Source organism: Rhinolophus sinicus, chromosome 2 (genome assembly GCF_057876585.1).
Source record: "Rhinolophus sinicus isolate RSI-liver-muscle chromosome 2, RSI-T2T, whole genome shotgun sequence".
Lineage (NCBI taxonomy): Eukaryota > Metazoa > Chordata > Mammalia > Chiroptera > Rhinolophidae > Rhinolophus > Rhinolophus sinicus.
Genome location: NC_142502.1, coordinates 147,520,929 through 147,543,072, shown reverse-complemented (window position 1 = coordinate 147,543,072; position 22,144 = coordinate 147,520,929). Strand labels below are relative to the sequence as shown.

The 22,144-nt window shown below is 34.5% G+C and overlaps 1 protein-coding gene across 1 annotated transcript; it reads left to right on the top strand.

The window, feature by feature from the left end:
- The first annotated feature begins 28 nt into the window (after positions 1-28).
- On the top strand, positions 29-18,489 carry PEX13 (peroxisomal biogenesis factor 13). The gene is made up of 4 exons (XM_019717460.3): positions 29-162; positions 10,048-10,745; positions 13,646-13,771; positions 15,940-18,489. The coding sequence occupies exons 1-4, from the start codon at positions 71-73 to the stop codon at positions 16,236-16,238; spliced, it is 1,215 nt and encodes a 404-aa protein (XP_019573019.2). The 5' UTR covers positions 29-70; the 3' UTR covers positions 16,239-18,489.
- Positions 18,490-22,144: the final 3,655 nt, after the last annotated feature.

Genomic DNA, 22,144 nt, shown 5'->3' with positions numbered 1-22,144 from the left:
CGCGAGGTGCTGGTGCACTCAGGCCTGGAGAGTCCAAACTCCCAGCGGCAGCCGAAAGGAGGCGGAGGAGATGGCGTCCCAGCCGCCGCCTCCCCCGAAGCCCTGGGAGATCCGCCGAATTCCGGGGGCCGGGCCGGGACCAGGACCCGGCCCCAATTTCCAGTAAGTGTGGGATACTTCGGGCCGCGAATTTGGTGGGCCGGTGCGGGGAATTGGCTGGAGGCGGTTGAGGCCGTTGTTGGGGCCAGGTTTCCCCTCCCCCTCTCTACCAGCCCCCAACCTTGCGGGGTAGAGGTGGGGCCCGGGGCGGCCTAAGAGGAGAATTTCGGTGTCTGACAGCAGTTTCTGACCCGACTTCTCTCGGTAGCGACGTTCTTCTGGGAGCTCCCGGGTGTCTCTCTGGATCCCAGTGCTTGGAAGAAAGAGGGCGGCTTCCTACCCCTTTCTGTTTGCGTGACACCTTGACGGTGCCGCTGGACCCCCTTTTAAAGCGTTAGACTCTTGATCTGTAGCAGGAGAGGGGCGTCTGCCTAGTCCCAGCTCGAGGGGGAGAACAGTCTCTCTAAAGCTTTTACTCTGTGAGCTGGTGAAAGCCGAAAAGGTCACTTTTACGCAGCTGGAACCTAAGCCACTACACTTTGCGTTCTTTTCCAGCATAACTCAGCAACGTTTCGGGCAGAGATTTTGAGAAGCAACTTTAAAGCGGGAGTTCTAAATCTGAGGCTTTTGGATGGCCTCAGTGTGTAAAATAGTGTGTGATTTTTCCAAGGCCTGTGCTTTTTGTTTGCTTTTAGTCAGTATTAAATAGATCTACAACTCAAAAATTGGAATAGGATAAAGAAAAGAGTTTCACAGCCTTACGTGTTTTGCGTTGGGTGGATCTTAATTCAGATGATTAGACTCGAATGTCACAACACCTAACACACAAATATCCCTAACATAATGGAATGTATTTCTGCTCTGTTCCAAAATGTTGCAATCTTTTATTTAAACGCTAAGATGCTTGAACACAACAGCTACTTAATTTAATAATAATAAATACTTAGCAACTAATAAGCTTTAATTATGCGGTTAAGCTGTGGTGACACTTTGTACTACCTTTTTTATAAGTGATTTGACTTATTAAAAAAATCTAGACAGCTCTTTGGAAGAGAGAGGTTTTATTTTTGCATTTGTTAAATTTCTGTTTATGTAAAATGAACCATTTTCCCACTTTTTTTCATTGTGAATTATTTTAAATGCATAGAGACCGATAGAGAGTAAGATGATGAATACATGTGCATTCACTCCAACCTTTAAGAAATAACGTTTTGCCAGATTTGTCTCAGATTTTAAAAAAATTAAAGAAACAGATAAACTCTCTCATTCCTCTTTCCTGCAGTAACTACTGCACCTATTTGGTGTTTAGGATACCCAACAGTTTTTATACTTTGTATTTTAGTGCTTAGGTTTGTATGTACATTTTATGTACTGTGTTTCCCCGAAAGTAATACTGAGCCAGTCTTATTTTGGGGGAAACATGGTATATATGACTATATTAAAAATATATACAAAGTCTGACAATTAAGTTCACGAATTTGTTGCAACGAAGTTGCTAACCTTTTCTGATATCAGAGGGATTATTCACTATGAATTTGTACCAACTGGACAAACAGTTAACCAAGTTTACTATTTGGCAGTGCTGAAAAGGCTTTGTGAAAGAGTTACATGACCTGAACTTTTCGCCAACAATTCATGGTTCTTGCATCATGGCAGTGCACCAGCTCACAGGGCACTGCCTGTGAGGAACTTTTTAGCCAGTAAACAAATAACTGTATTGGAACACCCTCCCTACTCACCTGATGGCCCCCAGTGACTTCTTTCTTTACCCAAAGATAAAGGAAATATTGGAAGGAAGACATTTTGATGACATTCAGGACATCAAGGGGAATACGACAACAGCTCTGATGTCCATTCCAGAAAAAGAGTTCCAAAGTTGCTTTGAAGGGTGGACTAGGTGCTGACATCAGTGCAAACCTTCCCAAGGGGAGTACTTCGAAGGTGACTGTAGTGATATTCAGCAATGAGGTATGCAGCACTTTTTCTAGGATGAGTTCGTGAACTTAAGTTGTCAGCCTCGTCTACACATTTATATTTTTTCCCTCCTGCTGAGTAGCTACAGTATTCATGCTCAGTACCCCAGTGTTCAGCCCGAGGATACATACCTTTCTTTAATTCAGGAAAATTCTTACCATTAATATCTCTAAGTATTGTTTGAGCACTATTCTTTCACATCTCTTCTGAAACTGCTTTTAAACATTAGATCAAGAATAGTTTCTTCTACAAGTAACAATTTATGATTTGCTATGCTGTGGACTATTAAGACATTTATTGTTTAATTAACAAGAAGTGAAGCGATCTGTTAATTCAACATTGTCATCAAAGGGCCTACATTTTTCATGGCTTCCTTTTTTTTTTTTTTTTTTCCTTCCCTGTCAGCTTTCTAACAGTTTTGGTCATCTCAGTCTTATTCTTACTCCTTCGAAAGGAATCTTTTTTTCCTCTGGCTGCTTTCAAGATTTTCTCTTTGTTTTTAGTTTTCAGGAGTTACACTTTGTTAAACCTCACTGGTTTTCTTTGTGTTGTTTTTTTTGGGGGGGGGTGTTGGTGGGATTCATAGAGATTCTTGAATCTGACTTGATGTCTTTCATTAGTTTCAGAAAAGTCTGAGACATTATCTCTTTAAATATTGCTTCTGCCCATCATTTCACTTCTTTAAATACAATCACATATATTCACTGTACATCTGTATCTGGCACTTTTTTTGTTTGTGTGTTTTTGTTACTCATGCTCCATTCTGGGTATTTTCTTCTGAACTCTCTTCTAGTTCACTGATATTTTTCCTTCAGTCTATCTCATCTGGTGTTAACCATTCATTGAGTTCATGGTTTCAGGTATTTTTTTAGTTTTAGAATTTCCATTTGGTTCTGCTTTATAATTTCTATTCTCTGCTGAAAACTCTCAATCTTGTCTTTTTTCCTTGAATATATTGATCATAGTTGTTTAAAGTTTGTGCCTAATAACTCCATTATCTAGATCCTTTCTGGATGTCTTTGTATTATCTGATGTTGCTCTTTTTTTTTTAACATGTAGTTTTGTCATCATATAGGCCCAATTATTTTTAATAAGAGCTGGACATTGTATATAGACAGTTTAAGACAATTTGAGACTGAGGAGGGTATCTTCCTCCAGAGAGTTTTAGTACTTTTGACACGCACCTTGGGCCACTACCCTGTTTCCCCGAAATAAGAGCTAGCTGGACCATCGGCTCTAATGCACCTTTTGGAGCAAAAATTAATTTTACTTATTTCACTTATTTTACTATAAGACATGGTCTTATAGTAATTTTTGCTCCAAAAGGTGCATTAGAGCTGATGGTCCAGCTAGGTCTTACTTTCGGGAAAACACGGTAGCAATCTAGGATCATTTGAACGCAATCAAGAATTGAGCTGGCTTGAAACTGTGGGTTTGGTTCCTACCCAGGCTCGTCTATTTCCTGTAAACCTCACCCTTAACTCCTCAATGTAGCCCTTTAAGGTCCCAGTCTGAAGTGTGGGGATTACCTTGACCCTCCTCATTGGTGGTTCTGAACTCTAGTTTTTGTCTCCTTCGCCCAAGGAGTCTATTAAAAGTTCTGGTCAGCTTCTTATCTTGTCAGCCATCTCTTCCAGAATTGTCCATTGTCCCTTGAGAAACATCTCAAAATGGGTTCTCTGTGTTTCTTCCTCTTCCTGGTTCTTGGCTCCATAATTCCTCAGTGCCTTGTTCTCTCATGCTTTAAATAGATAATTTTATATTTTTTCTAGCTTTTCTAGCTGTTTTCAGTGTGAGAGTTACTTGATTACCTAAAATGCCATTACTTGAACTGGAATTCCCCAAGTTCTATGTTTCCACTCTGTTCCTTAGTGTGTTTAACAACTAATTTTCTTCTTGTCTCATAGTTGCAAAATAACCCCTGTGGCTGTGGGCATCATGTCTGATTAGTAATGAAGTTCTTTTCATATTCACATGTTTTTATTTCATTTCAATTTTTATTTCAAGGATGTTATTGCTTCTTTACCTCTTTGTCCATTTTAAACTTATTTAGAATCTTTGTTGAGCTGTTATGTAAAATTAGTTTTTCCTTGAATGAGTTTTCATGTTCATTGTTGATTTTTGTTAGCTTTGTTAGTGTTTTTCTTCCATGTGTGCGGCATTTTTTTATATGTTCATTTTGAGTAGGAATTTTTGAGTTCTGTTTTCTCTCCTTTCCCTTCTACATTCACCTCTATTTGGTAGGTTTCCTGTTACCGCTACCAGCACTCACCCCCCCCCCAAGTAAGAATAGGTGTAAAAATGGTGTCTTAGATTAAGGATATCAAAGATTTAAGTCACCAAGTCACTAGTTAACTTGTTTCGTTTCCTGGGCTTGCGACTTTATCAGAGTCCTCCCCCATTCTTAGTTTTGTAACTTTTCTAAAAATCCTAAACTATTGTAAGCACATTTTATAATCTCTTTTTCAGAGCCAAAGTAGCATTTTCCAGCCCCCAGCCTCAAGCAGTGAACTAGTTTCATTAAGTGGAACACTTTGTTTTTGTTATTTCCTGGAATCCTAAGTAAGCTCTGTCTGTCACTGCCTGATTCTAGACCCAGAATTGAGTAGGTCCATAGGTTTCCCGTCCACCCCCCATCATTTTTTATTTCTGTTTCATTTCTGTTCTATAAATCTAGATATGCCTGTTTGTTCTCTTTGTTTTATCTATCATTGCTCCTACTTTAAAGCTAGTTGCTTTATCAAAACCTGAGTATACTACACTATGTGGTAGTACACTGACTCTTTTTAAAATTTTGTTCTATTTTTTTTTATATGATACAATATAAAGAAAACAACATCACCCATAAATTATTCTTGCCAAAAATGTTCACCTGTTTCTAATCAAACCTTTAGATGCAGTCTTTAATTTAACTGGAAATACAGAGGATAGAGATACATTTAAACAACATTTTGGGGAAACACAGATCCAGAATGTGGGGCATTCTAGAGGAAAATTGGCTAGACTCTTCAAAAAGTCAAGGACATTTCAAAAAACGGGATTGTTCTAGTTTGAAAGAGAAAAGAAGACAAACAACCAAATGCAATGTGTGAGCCTTAATTGAATTTTTGTTAAAAAAACAAAAATAAAACCTAAAAGACATTTTGACTCTTATAATTCAGTGATAAAAAGGCAAGTCACCTAATATTGTAAATGGGCAAAGTATCTGAATAGACATTTCTCCAGAAAAGATTTGAAACTGGCCAATAAGCACATGAAAAGATAATCCAACATTGTCAACCATCCAGAAAATGCAAATCAAAACTACAGTGAGGTACCACTTCACATCCACTAGAATGGATATAATTTTTTAAAAAGGGATATAATCAATAACAGTGTTGGCAAAGATGTGGAGAAATTGGAACTTTATGCAGTGCTAATAGGAATGTAAAATGGAACACTTGTTTTGGAAAACAATCTGGCAGTTCCACAGGTTAAACATAGAGTTACCGTATGACCCAGCAATTCCACTCATGGATAGATATACTCAGGAGATATAAAAGCATATGTCTACACAAAAACTTGTACATAAGTGTTCATAACAGCTTTAGTCATAATAGCCAAAAAGTGGAAACAACCCAAATGTCCATGGACTCATGTATGGATAAATATAATTCGGCAATAAAAAGGAATGAAGTGCTGACACATGCTATAATATGGATGAACCTTCAAAACATTATGCTGAGTGAAAGAAGCCAATCACAAAATACTACATATTGTATGACTCCATTTACAGTAGAACTTCAGTACTTATGAATTCTGTATTTGCAAATTCTCCTACTCATTAAAATTTATGTGTAACGCCAAAACCATTACTCGTTGCACTTTCATGATCATTTGCAGATGTGTGTAGAGTCGCAAAAGATCTGAATCATCTCTCAGCTGAGGTTGACAATGCAGTACTCTGCCTTCTTATCTCATAATGTAAACGGGTACTTTTTACAATCTGTTTAGTGCCACATTTTTTTGGATTTTTGTTGGTGATTTTCTGTTTTAAAATGGCCCCTAAACATAGTGCTGAAGTGCTGTCTACTATTTCCAAGGAGCATTGTTTCCTCCAGGAGCAATGATTCCATATTTGCTAATTCAATGTTTGCAGCAACTTTATAGATTATAACTATAGCAAATAACAAGAATTGACTACATATGAAATGTCCAGAATAGACAAACCTATAGAGACAAAGTAGATTAGTAGTTGCCTAGGACTAGGGATAGAGCAGGAAATGGGGGGTGACTGCTAATGGATATGGGATTTCTTTTTGGGGTGATGAAAATGTTCTGGAATTACATATGGCAATAGTTGTACACCTCTGTGGAATATACAAAACCATTTAATTTTAAACTTTAAATTAGTACATTTTATGGTATGTAAATTTTATCTCAATAAAACTTTAAATAAAGATATTTGAGAGTAATGGATATGTTTTGACTATCAATTGGTTAATAAATGATATGGAATTGTTAATGTTCAAAAATGGAAAAATGATATTATGGTTTTGTATGAAATATCTTTGTTCTTAGGAAATGCACACTGAGGTATTTAGAATTAATGTTTGAGGTCTGACAATTAAGTTCATGAACTTGCCACCCTGTGCTTACATTGGCAGCACTGCACAAATAGCTCAGTAGGGTTTCATAACCTCGGTGTGTCAGTGTCTCACAGCTGTGTTCGTGTCGACGTGTGGCGGTATCTTGCTGAGTGGCGTTCATTATTGTTGCATGTTTTTGTGTGCCATTATGAGAACGTCTGAGTTTGAATTAGAGCAACAAACAAACATTAAATGTCTTGTTAAACTTGGCAAGAGTGGAAGTGAACGAAGGACATGTTAGTCCAAGTTTATAGGGATCATGCCATGAAGAAAATGGCAGTGTACAAATGGATTAAATGTTTTTCTGAGCGGAGAGAACACGTCACTGATGAAGAGAGGGCGGCCAGTAATGAGCAGAACTGATGAAAAATTGCAAAAATTCATTGAATTGTGTGTCAAAATCGTCGGCTGACTGAGAAGCATAGCAGACCAAGTAAACATCAATAGAGAAACAGGGAAATCTTAACTGAAAATCTTGGCATGAGTAAAGTGTGTGCAAAAATGGTCCTGAAGCAGCTCGCTGATGAACAAAAGCAAAGGAGAGTCGAAGTTTGCCAAGACCTTCTGGACAGGCAAGATGATGTTTTGGGCTATGTTATCACTGATGATGAAACATGGGTGTACCAATACGACCCTGAAACAAAGCGTCGAAGCGCACAATGGAAGTCAGCCAATTCACCACAACCAAAAAAGTTCCATTGGGCAAATCAAGAGTCAAAACAATGTTGCTAACCTTTTTTGATATCAGAGGGATTATTCATTATGAATTTGTACCAACGGGACAAACAACCAAGTTTACTATTTGGAAGTGCTGAAAAGGCTGCTTGAAAAGTTAGACGGAAATGAGAACTTTTCACCAGTTCATGGCTCTTGCATCACAACAATGCACCAGCTCACACAGCCCTGTCTGTGAGGGAGTTTTTAGCCAGTAAACAAATAACTGTATTGGAAAACCCTCCCTATTTAACTTGATCTGGCCCCCAATGACTTCTTTCTTTATCCAAAGATAAAGGAAATATTGGAAGGAAGACATTTTGATGACATTCAGGACATCAAGGGTAATACAACGACAGCTCTGATGGCCATTCTAGAAAAAGAGTTCCAAAATTGCTCTGAAGGGTGAACTAGGCACTGGCATTGGTGTATAGCTTCCCAAGGGGAGTAACTTTGAAGGTGACCGTAGTGATATTCAACAATAAGATATGTAGCCCTTTTTTAAAGACAAATTCTCACACTTAATTATCCGACCTCATAGCAAATCTACAGGTTAATTTCAAATGGTTCAATAATTTTTTTAAAATGAAGGAAATGTGGCAAAACAATAGCAGTTGTTGACTCTAGATGGAAAATATATGGATATTCATTGTGTCCTTTCTTTCAAGGGTTTTTTTTTCTGCTTGAAATTTTTCAAAATTAAAAAGTTGGTGGGGGATACTTTTTATACATTCAGCACTGAGAATACATCTTTTGTTGTTCTTAGTCATTGGCCTGTTTAGTATTTTGCTGGCTGTAACAGAGAGCAGGACTGTACATGCACACCAAATATACTTGTGTATGCCAGAAATAGCATTAAAGCCAGTGAAGAGTAAGAGGAAAACTCTTATTTTTTTCTTATTAAATGTGTACTTTTAAACCCCTATAATTTTAAAAATAGTACATTCATTGTAATTTATGAAACAATACAAAGATATATAAAGGGAATAATCTGTATTAGTAGTCTGTGTGAAATATGTGTATTAAGTATTCACTAATGGAAGACTCCAGCACAGTCTTTATATTGGTACTTATTATATGCTAAGCACTATAGTAGGTAGTGGAAAAACAAGGACTACTCCTGTACTTTTGAAGGAGAAGAGGCAGACGTGTAAACAAATGTAAGGTACTATACAAAATATGGACAAAAAATTGTGAGAAGGACTTTTGATGATGGCAAAAGAAGTAATTGAGAAAAAAATACCCTACTGAGGACAAGTAGAAAAGCTAAGCAGAATGTGAAAACATCTGCTTGAAGACGTGATAGAGCAGATATGAAGGTTAAGATTTATGGAGCCCAGATCCAGGAAAGATGGAAATCCACAATGGTGAACATGGTATTTGAAAACACTTTTCCCATAGAAGCTTCTGCTGGTTCCAGAAGAAGCAGCTTAGATGATGAGAAGCTAGTTGAATAGCACTTTTAACAGACTCTTGGAGCCTGGTTGGAGTTCAGAGTTCCTCCAAGAGGAGGTGTTGATAAATTACCCAAGCCTTGTGTTAGGAGCTTGAAAAGATAAATCTGGATATGAGAGTATTAGGCCCTTACAGGAACAGAAGCCCAGCTTCAAATCATCTCAATTCCTGAAATTAGATTAAGGACATCATAGATTGATAGTAGCCTTAGCAGCTTGCATGTCCTAGGTACAAAACCTTAATAATCAAAGGTGTGAAAATTGAAAAAGAAGAACTAAACCTATCAATATTCGCGTACGATATGACTGCAAAATCCTTAGATTCTAGGAAATCCAAAACAAGTTTGCTGGGTACAAGGACCACATTTTTAAAAAATCAATTATTTCTACGTAACTGCAACAAAGTGAAATTTTAGGAAGATACCACTTACAAAAAAAATCCAAAATCCAAAAAAATCCAAATATGTAGGAATAAATCTAAAGACCTCCATATAATAAACTATAAAACATTACTGAGACTCAATAAAATTATTTTTAAAAACCATTTTTGAGAAAAATCTTTAAAAGACTACTAACTGGAGCATATATTGTATTTGTGGGTTGAAACTGTCAATATTATAAAGATATCAATGATCTCAGATTAACCTTCAGCTTCAGTGTAATCCCAAACAGAATCTCAATAGGATTTTTGAGGGGGGAAAGGGTTATAGAACTTCAAGCTCTGATTCTAAAATGAATATGGGAATTCAAAGGTTCCAATAGCCAAGACACTCTTAAAGATGAACATTGTGAGAGGACTTGACTTATTGGATAGTAACATATGTTAGAAAAACGATAGTAATTACGACAGTGTCATTTAGGTGCAAGGATGGACAAATATCTAGCAACCAACTCTGAGAAAATGCATACATATCTTAAAAAGAAACCACAGATTGAAGATTGTACTAATAATGCCATCATAAGTAAGAAAATAACAGAGCTCATTCAGCTGTTTTGTTTTATACGTTTTGTCTTAACACTGAGATTTTAAGCAACTGTATCTTAGAGACTACTCCTTACTCTTAACCCATCTTCAGGAGTATCTGTCATAACACTAGATATAGGAGGTGTTTAACAGTTAATTTGAATTGAATCTATTGTGTGTTTAAATTACTATTTTGAATCTTTTTTGGTTTTAGATCTGCTGATTTGGGTCCTACGTTATTGACAAGACCTGGACAACCAACACTTACCAGAGTGCCCCCACCTATTCTTCCAAGGCCATCACAGCAGACAGGAAGTAGCAATCTGAACACTTTTAGACCTGCTTACAGCTCATTTTCTCCAGGATATGGTGCCTATGGAAATTCGTTTTACGGAAGCTATAGCCCTTATAGTTATGGATATAATGGGTTAAGCTATAACCGCCTCCGGGTAGATGATCTTCCACCTAGTAGATTTGTTCAGCAAGCTGAAGAAAGCAGCAGAGGTGCATTTCAGTCCATTGAAAGTATTGTGCACGCATTTGCCTCTGTCAGTATGATGATGGATGCTACCTTTTCAGCTGTCTATAACAGTTTTAGGGCTGTATTGGATGTAGTGAATCATTTTTCCCGATTAAAAATACACTTCACAAAGGTTTTTTCAGTTTTTGCATTAGTGAGGACTATACGGTATCTTTACAGACGGTTACAGTGGTTGATAGGTTTAAGAAGAGGCTCTGAGAATGAGGACCTGTGGGCGGAAAGTGAAGGAACTGTGGCTTGCCTTGGTGCGGAGGACAGAGCAGCTAACTCAGCAAAATCTTGGCCAATATTCTTATTCTTTGCTGTTATCCTTGGTGGTCCTTATTACCTCATCTGGAAACTGCTATCTACTCACAGTGATGAAATAACAGGTAAGAATAACAGAATGGGTTCAGAAACCACATAACAATCTCAAATTTAAGAACAGATTTGTTAAATTAGCATTCTTTATATTTATTTGTATTTAATATTTTGATCCAGTTATATTGTCAGTTAAGAACTTCAAAACTGAAAGAGCAATGTATAGCTAAAACAGGCTTGTTGATTTATTCATTATTCATTCAATATAACAGTACATGTTACCTGACTACTGTTTACAGGGTTCTGAACTTGATGCTGTGGAGGATATAAAGGTACATAGGACATAATCTTTCTAAAACTTATTGGTGGGGAGATGGGTAAGACACATATACAGGTAATTGTAATGAGGCGGAAAGAGTGGGGTAAGGAATAGGACAGTTGGGGAGGACATAAGGTTTATTGAACCTTTTTTATATGCAAGACACTGCCAGGTATTTTGTGTATTTTATCTCATTTAATTCTTACAACAACCCTAAGAGATAGGAATTATCTTCATTTTACAAATGACAAAACGGAGGTTCAGGGAAGTCACTTGCCGAAGGTCACATCTTTAATAAAGTAGAACCAGAAACAAAACCAGGATTGTTTCACTGTTAAGCCCCTTTTCTGTCAGCTGGAACAGAGTGCTATCTCCGTTTAAAACTGACGCTAAGTTGTTTGTTTTGTTTTGTTTTTTTGTCCATTGGTATACAGGAATAGGTGGTGTTTAAGTTAGATTTTTGAAGGATAGGTAACATTTCATCAATTAGGTAGGAGAGAAAAAGACCATCAAGCAGATGGAACAGCTTGAACAAAAGTTCATAGGCAGGAAGTATGGGATTTGTTCAGCAGCTGTCCTGTAGTATAAAATAAAAGGATACTAAATAAGGCTGAGAAATTAGGTTGAGACTAATAATGGGAGATCTTAATCTTCATTTAGTAAGGAAAGGATGGTTTTTTTGTTTTGTGGTTGGTTTGTTTTGTGGTTCAGGTGTTTAAGATAGGTCAGTGTAAGTTAAAACAGGTTGAAATAGGTTGGTAAGATTCATAAAGAATTTTGGGGTATGTTTACCTTTGTATTCCTGAAAGCTAACAAACTTCTTGGCACATAGCAGTTACTTAGTAAATATTTATTGGGGACATCAGTTATGATGCTTTTGCATTTGACTGGGTGAGAAATGATGAAGTCCTAAACTAGGGTGTGTGAAAAGCAGGGTAAATACAACAGATTCAACAGATTTAGTTACTGGCTAGATGTGGTGCATAAAAGGGAAAAAGGAATCAAAATGTCCTAGACCTTTAAATTTGGATTAATAGAGAAATAATATTTCATTCATTAATTCAACAAATATTTTGGGGGCCTGCTATGTGCCAGATACAATTCTAAGAGCTAGGGATGTAGTAATGAATAAAACAGATTTAAAAATCCCCATCTTTATGACTGTCTAGTTGGAGAAGATAGCAAAAAGCAAGTAAGTAAGATATATACAGTTGACCCTTGAACAACATGGGTTTGAACTTCGGAGTCCACTTATGTGCAGATTTTTTCAATAAATATAGTTGGCCCTTCGTATCTGGAAGTTTTGCATCCACAAATTCACCTAACCTCAGATCAAATACAGTCTTTTCGAATTCCCAACCACAGATGGAAAATACTGTTTTCCATTCGCAGTTGATCAAATCTGCAGACACAAAGGGCCGACTATAGAATCAAAAGCTATATGTGGATTTCAGACTGTGTGGGGTTCTAACTGCGCCTAACCCTTGTGTTGTGCAAGGGTCACCTGTAGTAAGTCAGAAGGTAATAATAAATGCCATAGAAAAAAAAAATAGGGAAGAGTGTTGCATAGCCAGGGCTAGGAAGTGGGGTTACAGTGCTACACCAGTCCAGGGAAAACCTCCCTGAAGGAGATAAAGAGTAAAACCTGTATCTATTCAAGGGAATCGTTTGAGGCATAGGGAACAGCAAAAGTGGAAAGATATTTAAGTGGTTATGTGCCTGGCATGTCATGTGAACTGCAAGGCCTGTGAAAGGAGCAAGGTGAGAGTAGCAGGAGATGAAGGAGGGAAGAGTACAGCGTTTTGGGGACCTCCATGCAAGTGTAGAGGAAATTTCCACGTTTCAAAGTTCATTGAACTGTGCAATTGAGAAACTTCCACTTAGTCTTCATTTGGAAGTGATCAATCTCGAATGTAATGACATGGTTAAAGGTAAATTCGAAAGAAGAACTTAGAATTCTACTTCATTTTTCTTCTTATGGATGAATATACTCAATAAGTTCATTGATATTAGTATTTGTCAGTACCTACCTGCATTGAGAAAACTTTCAAAGATAGAGGACTTCAGATCTCATTATGAATGAGCATTAACAGATGAACATTGGCAATTGATAATGATCATCATAGGGAAACACTGTCTTTGAACCCCAATTAGTGAAATATTATCCTACCCCCTAAATGTGCTATTCATCTCTGTAGTAGGCCTGTATTTATAAATAAATAAATAAATAAATAAATAAATAAATAAATAAATAAATAAATATAAGAACTCTATTACATTTTGAGTTTTGTCAAAAAGTTATGGAAATTTTTTTCTCATTTATTATATAAGTAACTATACAATATCTTCAATTTGCCTCATGACCTGCAAAGCCTAAAATATTTGTTATTTGACCCTTTAGAGAAAAACATTTGTTGACCTCTGGCTTAAAGTAAGGGAGCTAGAATTTTGAGCTTGTAGAAAAGGAAAAAGTTCATAATAGATATCCTAGTGAACATATTGTTGATTTTATATAATATTAATTATAGAATTTACTTTGGGGGGTGACTTTCCTCTGCAAATAAATTTATGCGTCTTATAAACCATAGCCAGTGAAATATCTGCATTTTCCTTTTGTAAATTTTACTGACATAATCTTAATTTGTTTTATAGATAACACCAACTGGGCAAGTGGTGAGGATGACCATGTAGTTGCTAGAGCAGAATATGATTTTGTTGCTGTATCTGAAGAAGAAATTTCTTTCCGTGCCGGTGATATGCTAAACTTAGCTCTCAAAGGTAACAAAACATGAATAAATTGGAATTATCTGTGAATTTTTAGAATTTGGAAATGTAATATTAAAACCTGCAACAAAGGATATTAGTCATTGTTAGTTAACTCAGGTAGTTACTAGGATTTCTCTTTTGTGTCTATTTAGAACTTCCAAATTGGGGGGGGGGGGGGCAGGGGAGGAAATGCCCCAATAGAGTTGTTCCAATAATATTTCACTGAGATAAGGAAGGAGTTTGTTGGCATTATCTCTTTTAAATGCAAAACACTTGAATTCCAAACTCTGTTAATCCCCACACAAAAACATGAGGTAAACACTAAATTTAATAAAGCTAACAAACCAAAGAAATTATCTAGCATCTTCTAAGTATCCCTAGCAGACTAACTGCTGGGGCTGGTATTGGTTTCTTTTTTACTTCAATAGTGTTTACTTAGAAACTCCAATATAAATATTTTAGGAATTCCTGTCATGAAGTATTAAAGAACCTCAGTTTGAAATTTATATACATCTCAGGTTTATTTTTGGACCAGGTCACTAATAGTTTTTAACGGTTCCAGGCAAAATGGCCTTTTTCTTCCGCTTTCCCCAGTAACGATGATCAGAATTTTTGTGTATTTACGAAAAAAAATCTTTTGTGTGTGCGTGAGGATTCAGGTTTGCTACTAAAAGTCACATTTTTGTTAGTACAGATACTAATAACAGTAATAATCACTGTCATTTGTAGAATACTTACTATGTACAAGGTTCTATATATGTTTTATTTAACCCTTATAATGCTGTGAAATGGATACTGTTCCTACCTTTTCCCTCTTTTAAACAAAAGAAAGCTAAGACTCAGAATTCCAAGTAAATTGTCCAGTATCACAAAACTAAGATGTAGTGGAGCTGGACTATGAACCTAGGTTTGTTTGACTTCAGTACAATGTTTTCCATGTGATCTATTAATGGAAGCTTTATTTTAGCCTTTAATTGGTTTTAGTCACTCTTTACATAAGGAAAAAATACCTTTAATGTTCAGATCATTAATTTAATGTGTAAATAATTGAAAATTTTTTATCAAATTTGCTAAATCTCTGCCCCTCATCCCCTCATACACAAAACCTAGGCTTCTAGGTACTATGTTTGTGTTTTTCTTCTAGTGAAAATAACACCTTACTATTTGGGATTTCAAAAGAATGATTCCTTTTTAAAATTTATTCTTCGAGATAATACCGATACAAATAATTAGTTTTAATTAATCTAAATAAAGAAGATCAAGTGTGGTTTCTTTCAATTACATTATAAAAATTCAGAAAAATGTAATAGCTCAGATTATTCCACTTAATACTGCCGCTTAACACTTTGGCTTTGCTTCCTTCTATTACTCAAGTAAAGTATGTACATTTAGAACAAAATCAGTCATGTGGTTAATTTAAGTGTTTCTTTTTTAATAGCATATTAAACATTGAAATGTCATATTGTGCTTAAATTACAATGTTGAACTAAAACTCTTAACAGTTAAACCTCTTTTTAAAGACTTGGATAAAATAGGTATGAGAATACCAAAACACAAAATTGAATATATTAAGTAATTTTTCCTACTTTAAGCTTAGATTATTGCCTTTAATTTTTTGTCATATAGCTAGAGATAACAGAGGTCTTCATTTTTGGCCATCTTGGATTAAAATTAAAATTCAATGTCTTCAGGATTGTTCATCACAATCACATAGAATGAATTTTATATTTTGGCCAAAAGTATGTAAAGAAAGCTAGCTGATGTGAAGGTATATATTTATGTCCTATACTTATCCCTAACTAATCTTACTGAGAATGAATGAGAAATTAATTTCTTAAATTCTAGTTTAAAATATGAAAGACATTGATGTTAGTTTTCAGCTTTTGGGAGAGCTGAATCTCCTTACCCTATAAATGAGCCAATTGATGGTATAAACTTTATCTTCTTCAAGGTTGAAAAAAATATTCAGTAAGTATAAAATAAAAAGTATAAATTATAAGAAGGGACACCAGAATTGTTAAGCCTATCATCATTTGATTTTGATTATAAATGTATATACTATTTGTTTATATATTTTATTGCTTAAGTGTAACACAGATTTGACTTAATATTTTACTATCAATATTCTGCTGGATCTCCAAAGTATGTTATAATTACAAGGCTGTCTTTTCTTTCTTCAGAACAGCAACCTAAAGTACGCGGTTGGCTTCTGGCTAGTCTTGATGGTCAAACAACAGGACTTATACCTGCTAATTATGTCAAAATTCTTGGTAAAAGAAGAGGTAAAAAAACAATGGAATCCAGTAAAATCTCCACGCAGCAACAAAATTTGACCAACACAACATTAATTAAAGGAGCCACAGCTGCTGATTCTTTGGATGAACAGGAAGCTGCCTTTGAATCTGTTTTTGTTGAAACTAGTAAGGTTCCAACTGTACCTGATTCCACTGGGAAAAGTGGAGATAAACAAGATCTTTGATATCTTTCATATTTGCCTGCAGTTGAACTGTACTTTAGAGTACTTTTTAAAAATTACTTCTTACAAAGAAATTATTCTGTAATCCAGTGAACACATTTATTAATGGCTATTCCAAGTGTTTTGCCACTAGCAATTCTTAAAGTTGTACACTAGTATGTTGGTCTAGTGACCTGGTTTTGTTTTACAAGGTATTGGACCACGAGGATGTTTGTTTCCCCTAGATTTTAAGATTATGGGGACTGCTATCATTTTCATCTTATTTAAAACCTTATGTTTATTGAAGGAGTAAGATTGATGAAATATATAGAATATACTGTTGCTGCAGCAGGGATCATTAATGCTTTTTAAAATTCTAGATTGTCTTGGAATCCTCAGAAATCGAGTAATAACATAAGAATAGGCAAAAAGGCTAATTTTTTTATGACTCTAATTAAATTGAATAATAAAGCTTTTCTGATCTGTATTACATCCAGTCTTGGGTTTGCTTTAGGCAATAATATGTTTTTACCTACTAACAATTGATACTGTTATCTTTTATTGTGTTTTTTTAAAGTTTATCTTGAAAAGATCACTAGAAGTGTTGTGAAGGAAATGGTTCTAGCGTGATATTTAACCCCAATAGTTTTCCCTGCTAGTAAAAAAATAATCTTTCTTACAGATTCTTTCCATTTCTTATGAGGGTCAAAGAACTTTTTATCCTTTTACAGTGTGACTAGTTTTCATCCTGGAGAATCAGGATATATGAAAGATTTACTTTCTTTTCTCCAACCGAGACTCAAGTCCTTTGAGTTTATGCTTAATGATATAATCGGTTCTGGCAGTAATGATTTAAAATCTTTTCATAGATTCTCCGTTTCTAGTATAATTACTTTTTAAAGTCCATATGCAGGTTGTTCATTAAAAATATACATTTATTTTAGTTTTTACTACTTGAGACTATAAATAAAATGCTGAATTGCCATTTAGCATATGATAATACGATTTGACTTGCTTTGCGTTTAATAATGACTTTAAATACAGTTAAATTTCAGTCCACTGAATATTTCCCCACAAATTGGAAAATTCGTATAGTTGCTTTGATCATACTACAAAATAATACTATCAGGTGTACAAGACAATATTTACAGATATTGTTGAAAACATCGTTATTTGATAAAGAATTTGATTTAGTATTTTTCTTTTTATATAATATATACTCAGAATAGAACTCTACTAAAGGCTTCTTGGAACCTCTCTTTTGAAATGACAGACTAATAACTGACATATCATTTAAAATACAAATATTGATCCTGTGCAGAAAAAGGTAACAAGATAGTAAAATTTATTCCTTTTCAGCCTATTTTTTAATATGCAGGCATTACTTAGTCTTCAAGTTGAGATAAAGTTTCTTGTATGTTATTTTCCATTTTTGTTCTACAATTAGAAGTTCTGCTTTGTTTTTTTATCAAGTAATTTATGGAAATTTTGTTCTTGAAACAGTTTTGATAAAACATTATTAAATTTGGTGTTGAGATATCTGAATTGAATACTGTAGGTGAAGTAGACGTGAAATGTTGAGTCAGCGCTATCTAGATTAGAAAAGGTGAATCTTTACAATAGAATTTGTGGCTGCTGTTAAAGATGTGTAGGGAGAAGAGTATAGCACAGAATGAATAACAAAACAATTTCACTTTCTTAGGGTGTTTATTTTTTGGTTAAGTATGCTAAATTGCGGTATACATTATCTGAGTATACATTATTTGTGTCTGAAAATTCCTTTTTTATTAAAATTCTACAAAAGGAATTTAGGACTGGAATAAGAGAAATTTTGTAACCTTTTTTATTATGCCAGTTTTAGTGTAATTTTTTAGATGAGGTTAAATGTAATGTTCAAGGCTCCAGTATTGTTATTTTTAGGAACTTATTTAAGGAGTACTACTTTACAGAAATTACTAACTAAAACCACAACATTTTCGATTTAATAATAAGTCACAAGTTATAATAAGAAAACAGGTTTCATTTACAATTTTTTTCTGATTACATTTTATCAGTTTAGAAAGAAAGGACTATAAATTTTCATGTTTTAACATTTTATTTAGGTACTTGGTTTAGTCTGTCAGTGTGTCATAATTATATGTTTACTTGAATATAGTCCTTTATTTTGTGCTTTCGTTAATGGAAAAAAGAACAGAAGTTGAATGCAGTTAAAATTTTATTTTTAATAGATCGTGAAGTTACTTTTACTGGACAAATAAAAATACATTAAACTCAATTGACTTTTTTTTTTTAAAGATAAACTGTTAACTCTTTTTGCAGGATTGGAATTGACATATGTAAAAAGTCTTTTTCTTCATATCGTCGTGTATATTTACTACAAACAAATATGTCTGTTCTATTTCCTTGTGGTTTAAAGAAAATTGTTAGACCTACATTTATATAAAAATTATCTAGAAGGTAAGTTAAATAAAAATAAGACTACAAACCTAGATTTTGGGAGACCTAGAATCTAATCTGGATACCACTACTACTTTCTGTAAGATTTAACTCACATTATTTTTTAGTTTCCTCATTGTAACGTTGGGGATAGCTGCTACATCTGCCTCACATGAGAGTGCTTTTAAAAAATATAAAGTACAGTCAAAGGTAAGATGTTATGGCAGTTATGTTTGAATTTTTCCATGTATATTTAAACTTCTTAAATCCTGTAAAAATGTCACAAAGTATTTATATCATCTAGAATTTCAGATTCAGACATAATTAAAAATTGTACTTATGACTTTGCCAAAAATGTAATTTTAAATTATTTTACTTGATACCAGAATAGTCTAACTTAGAAAAACACGGTGGAATATTTATTCAGCACAAGAAATTTGTTTTTTTAGCATTGTTTTGAAGTGTCCTTTCATGTTACATAGTTTTTTTTATATTTAGCTTATTTGGGAGAATGAACTATTTCTTTTAAAGTCAGCTAACTCACAAATCCTATGGGGTATTTAATATATTATGCCCCATGAATAGTTTTCCACTTTAAATACTGTTTAAGTAATCTAGCGTAAGTCTTAGTGGTGTTTTCTGCTCATGGAAAATAAGTGTTTTGTTTCGAATTTTAAGGATCTCAGGTGCTCAGAATTGAGTTAGTCATTGATCATACTTTTTATTAATGACAACAATGTCATTGGTCAGGAAAAGCTACATTTTTGTTCTGTTTTATTTTACCCTAATAGTTTTTCTTCATCTCCTGCCTGCAATTCCATACTCCTCATTTCTTACATATTTATTGTTTATCTCTTCAAGCCATCTTCCAAATTTTGGATTTATTTCCTTGAAAAACTACATAGTATTTCCTTTGTATAAGTTTTCAATTTTATAAAACTGATATAATGGTATAAATTTCATTTTACTTCTGACTTTCATAAAATATTATGTTTTTAATACCTATTCATGTTACTTTACATAACATGCTTCTGACTGATGCATATTATTTTATTGCATTCACATACCGTAGCTTATCTTTTCCTCTAGTCATACTTAGGTTATTTCCAGCTGTTCCCATTTCTACAAGCTTATACGTGTCTTCCTATGAATCTGCCCTGTAGTTTCTACTGTAATATACACTTATATGAATATATATATGTGTGTATATATATATATATATATATATATATATATATATATTTATATATTTATGTGTGTGTGTGTATGTATATATATATATATCCTGGAGTAGAGTGGCTGGGGTTTGGGATATGTGCATATTTAATTTCAGTTAAATAATGCTGGATTGTTCTTAGGAATGATTGTACCAGTTTATACTTGCACCAGCAAGATATGAAGGTTTCGTTTTCTCTTCATCTTTAGCAGCACTTGATATTTTCTGATTTTTGTTAATGTGATATGTGAAATTGTATTTTATCTTAATATGTGTTATCTGATTACTGATGAGGCTAAGCATATGCTTTTTAGTTATTCTGGTTTTCCAATGCTATACTACTTATAATTTGACCATTTTTCTGTTAGGTTTTTCTCTTTCTTCCTGATTATAGCGCAAGAAATTCTTTATAGATTCTGGATGTTATTTCCTTGCCAAGTTTAGGTTTTGGAAATAATTCAGTCTTGTCATTTGTTAATTCTTGTCTTGGTGTCCTTCATTGAATGGAAATGTTTAATTTTCTTCCCAATTATTTGTGTTTTTTAGGTCTTGTTCTTCTGTCAGTTTTATAGTTTTATTATCTACATTTAGCTCTTTCATTTTAATTGGAATTTTTGGGGTATAGTATGAGGTATGAATCCAGCTTTTTCTCCAGGTAGTCATTAAGGGGAAAGAGTTAACAAAACACTTCTCTCTCTCTCTCTCTCTCAATATATATATGTATACATATATATATGTGTGTGTGTGTGTGTGTGTATAATATATATATATATATATATATATATATATATATATATATATATATATATATATATATATTATATATCCATCCCTGTCTCTGTCTCTGAAAATTATCTTAGGTTTATCTTTTTCTTAGCATGATTTTTTTGGGGGGAGGGGGAATTTACTAGGTTAAGATAAATATGGAAAGCCAGCTATTTACCCAGCAACATTTTTTTATTGCAAAAAGAAAAGGCACAGGCTTTAAGACTTCTGGGTAAAGTAGTAAGACTGGTAACTCAGCTTGTTCCTTATTGCAGAGACCTGAAACGGGAGACCTTCAGGGATTTTTACAAAATCGTAGGACCTGTGGCACATGAGGCTTCCCTAAGGAGGATGCTCTTCCTCCATGCCATGTTACTGTGCTGTACTACCCTTCTGCCAAACTAAATGACCTTGGTGCCCAATTACAACCTTTTGGGTTTTGTGAGTGTGAATATCTGTCTGCCGGGCATGCAGATTACGATTGTAGTCAGTTTTTCTAACACCATCTGCTAAATAATCCATATTTTTCCCCATTGCATTACATACCAAGTTCCCAAAACATGAAACTGTTCAGGACTCTCTGTTCTTTTTTATTGATATATGTCAGTTCCCTTCCTATACGACATTATCTTAATGTAACTGCAGTATGTCTAAATATTTGATAGGTGAATTTGTTTTGTCTTCCTTTGTTAAAGTTACCTATTTGTGGATTTTTATTCTGTATAAATTTTAATATCAGTTTATCAAGTTCCCTAAAACAAGCTGGTGAGATTTCATTTGGAATTGCATTGAATTTATAGGTTCATTTAGAATTGACATATTCACAAGGTCAAATCATCCCATTCATAAATATAATTTCTCCATTTAATCAGGACATCATGTTTTTTGGCTAATTCCTGGATACTTTATGATTTTTGTTGCCATTGAACATGGTGTCTTCTTCTGGCACAGAGAAATATATTGAACTCGGTATGTTGATCTTGTATTAATATTTTCAGCTTTGAAGAATGCTTATTCTAATATATTTTTTTAAATTTTACTGGTGAATATTGGGGGACAGTGTGTTTCTCCAGGGAGTTGTCCTTCAATCTAGTTGTGGAGGGCGCAGCTCAGCTCCAAGTCCAGTTGCCGTTTCAGTCTTTAGTTACAAGGGGGCGCAGCCCACCATCCCAAGTGGGAATTGAACTGGCAACCCTGTTGAGAGCTCGCACTCTAACTAACTGAGCCATCTGGCCGCCCAGTTCTAATATTATTGATTCTCTTGGATTGACTATATGAATGCAAATGCAAATAATGACAGTTTTATGTCTTCCTTTTCAGTTTTTATACTTTTCATTCTCTTTCTTTTGGCCAGGTTGCCAGTCTATATTTGACAGTAGCCGTGATAACAGTCATTTTTATCTTATTTCTACTTTAGAGTCTAAAGTTGTTCTATTAGATACCATGTATTGCTGTGAGTTTTATGCTAGTTGTCTTTATCAAAAGAAGTTCCTTTTTATTGTAACTTAAATCT

Excerpts from the sequence above, each read along its gene's own strand:
- PEX13 (XM_019717460.3), top strand. The coding sequence starts at position 71 with ATGGCGTCCCAGCCGCCGCCTCCCCCGAAGCCCTGGGAGATCCGCCGA. Across the intron at positions 163-10,047 it reads GGACCCGGCCCCAATTTCCA|ATCTGCTGATTTGGGTCCTA; the intron begins GTAAGTGTGGGA and ends TTTTGGTTTTAG. Across the intron at positions 13,772-15,939 it reads GCTAAACTTAGCTCTCAAAG|AACAGCAACCTAAAGTACGC; the intron begins GTAACAAAACAT and ends TTCTTTCTTCAG.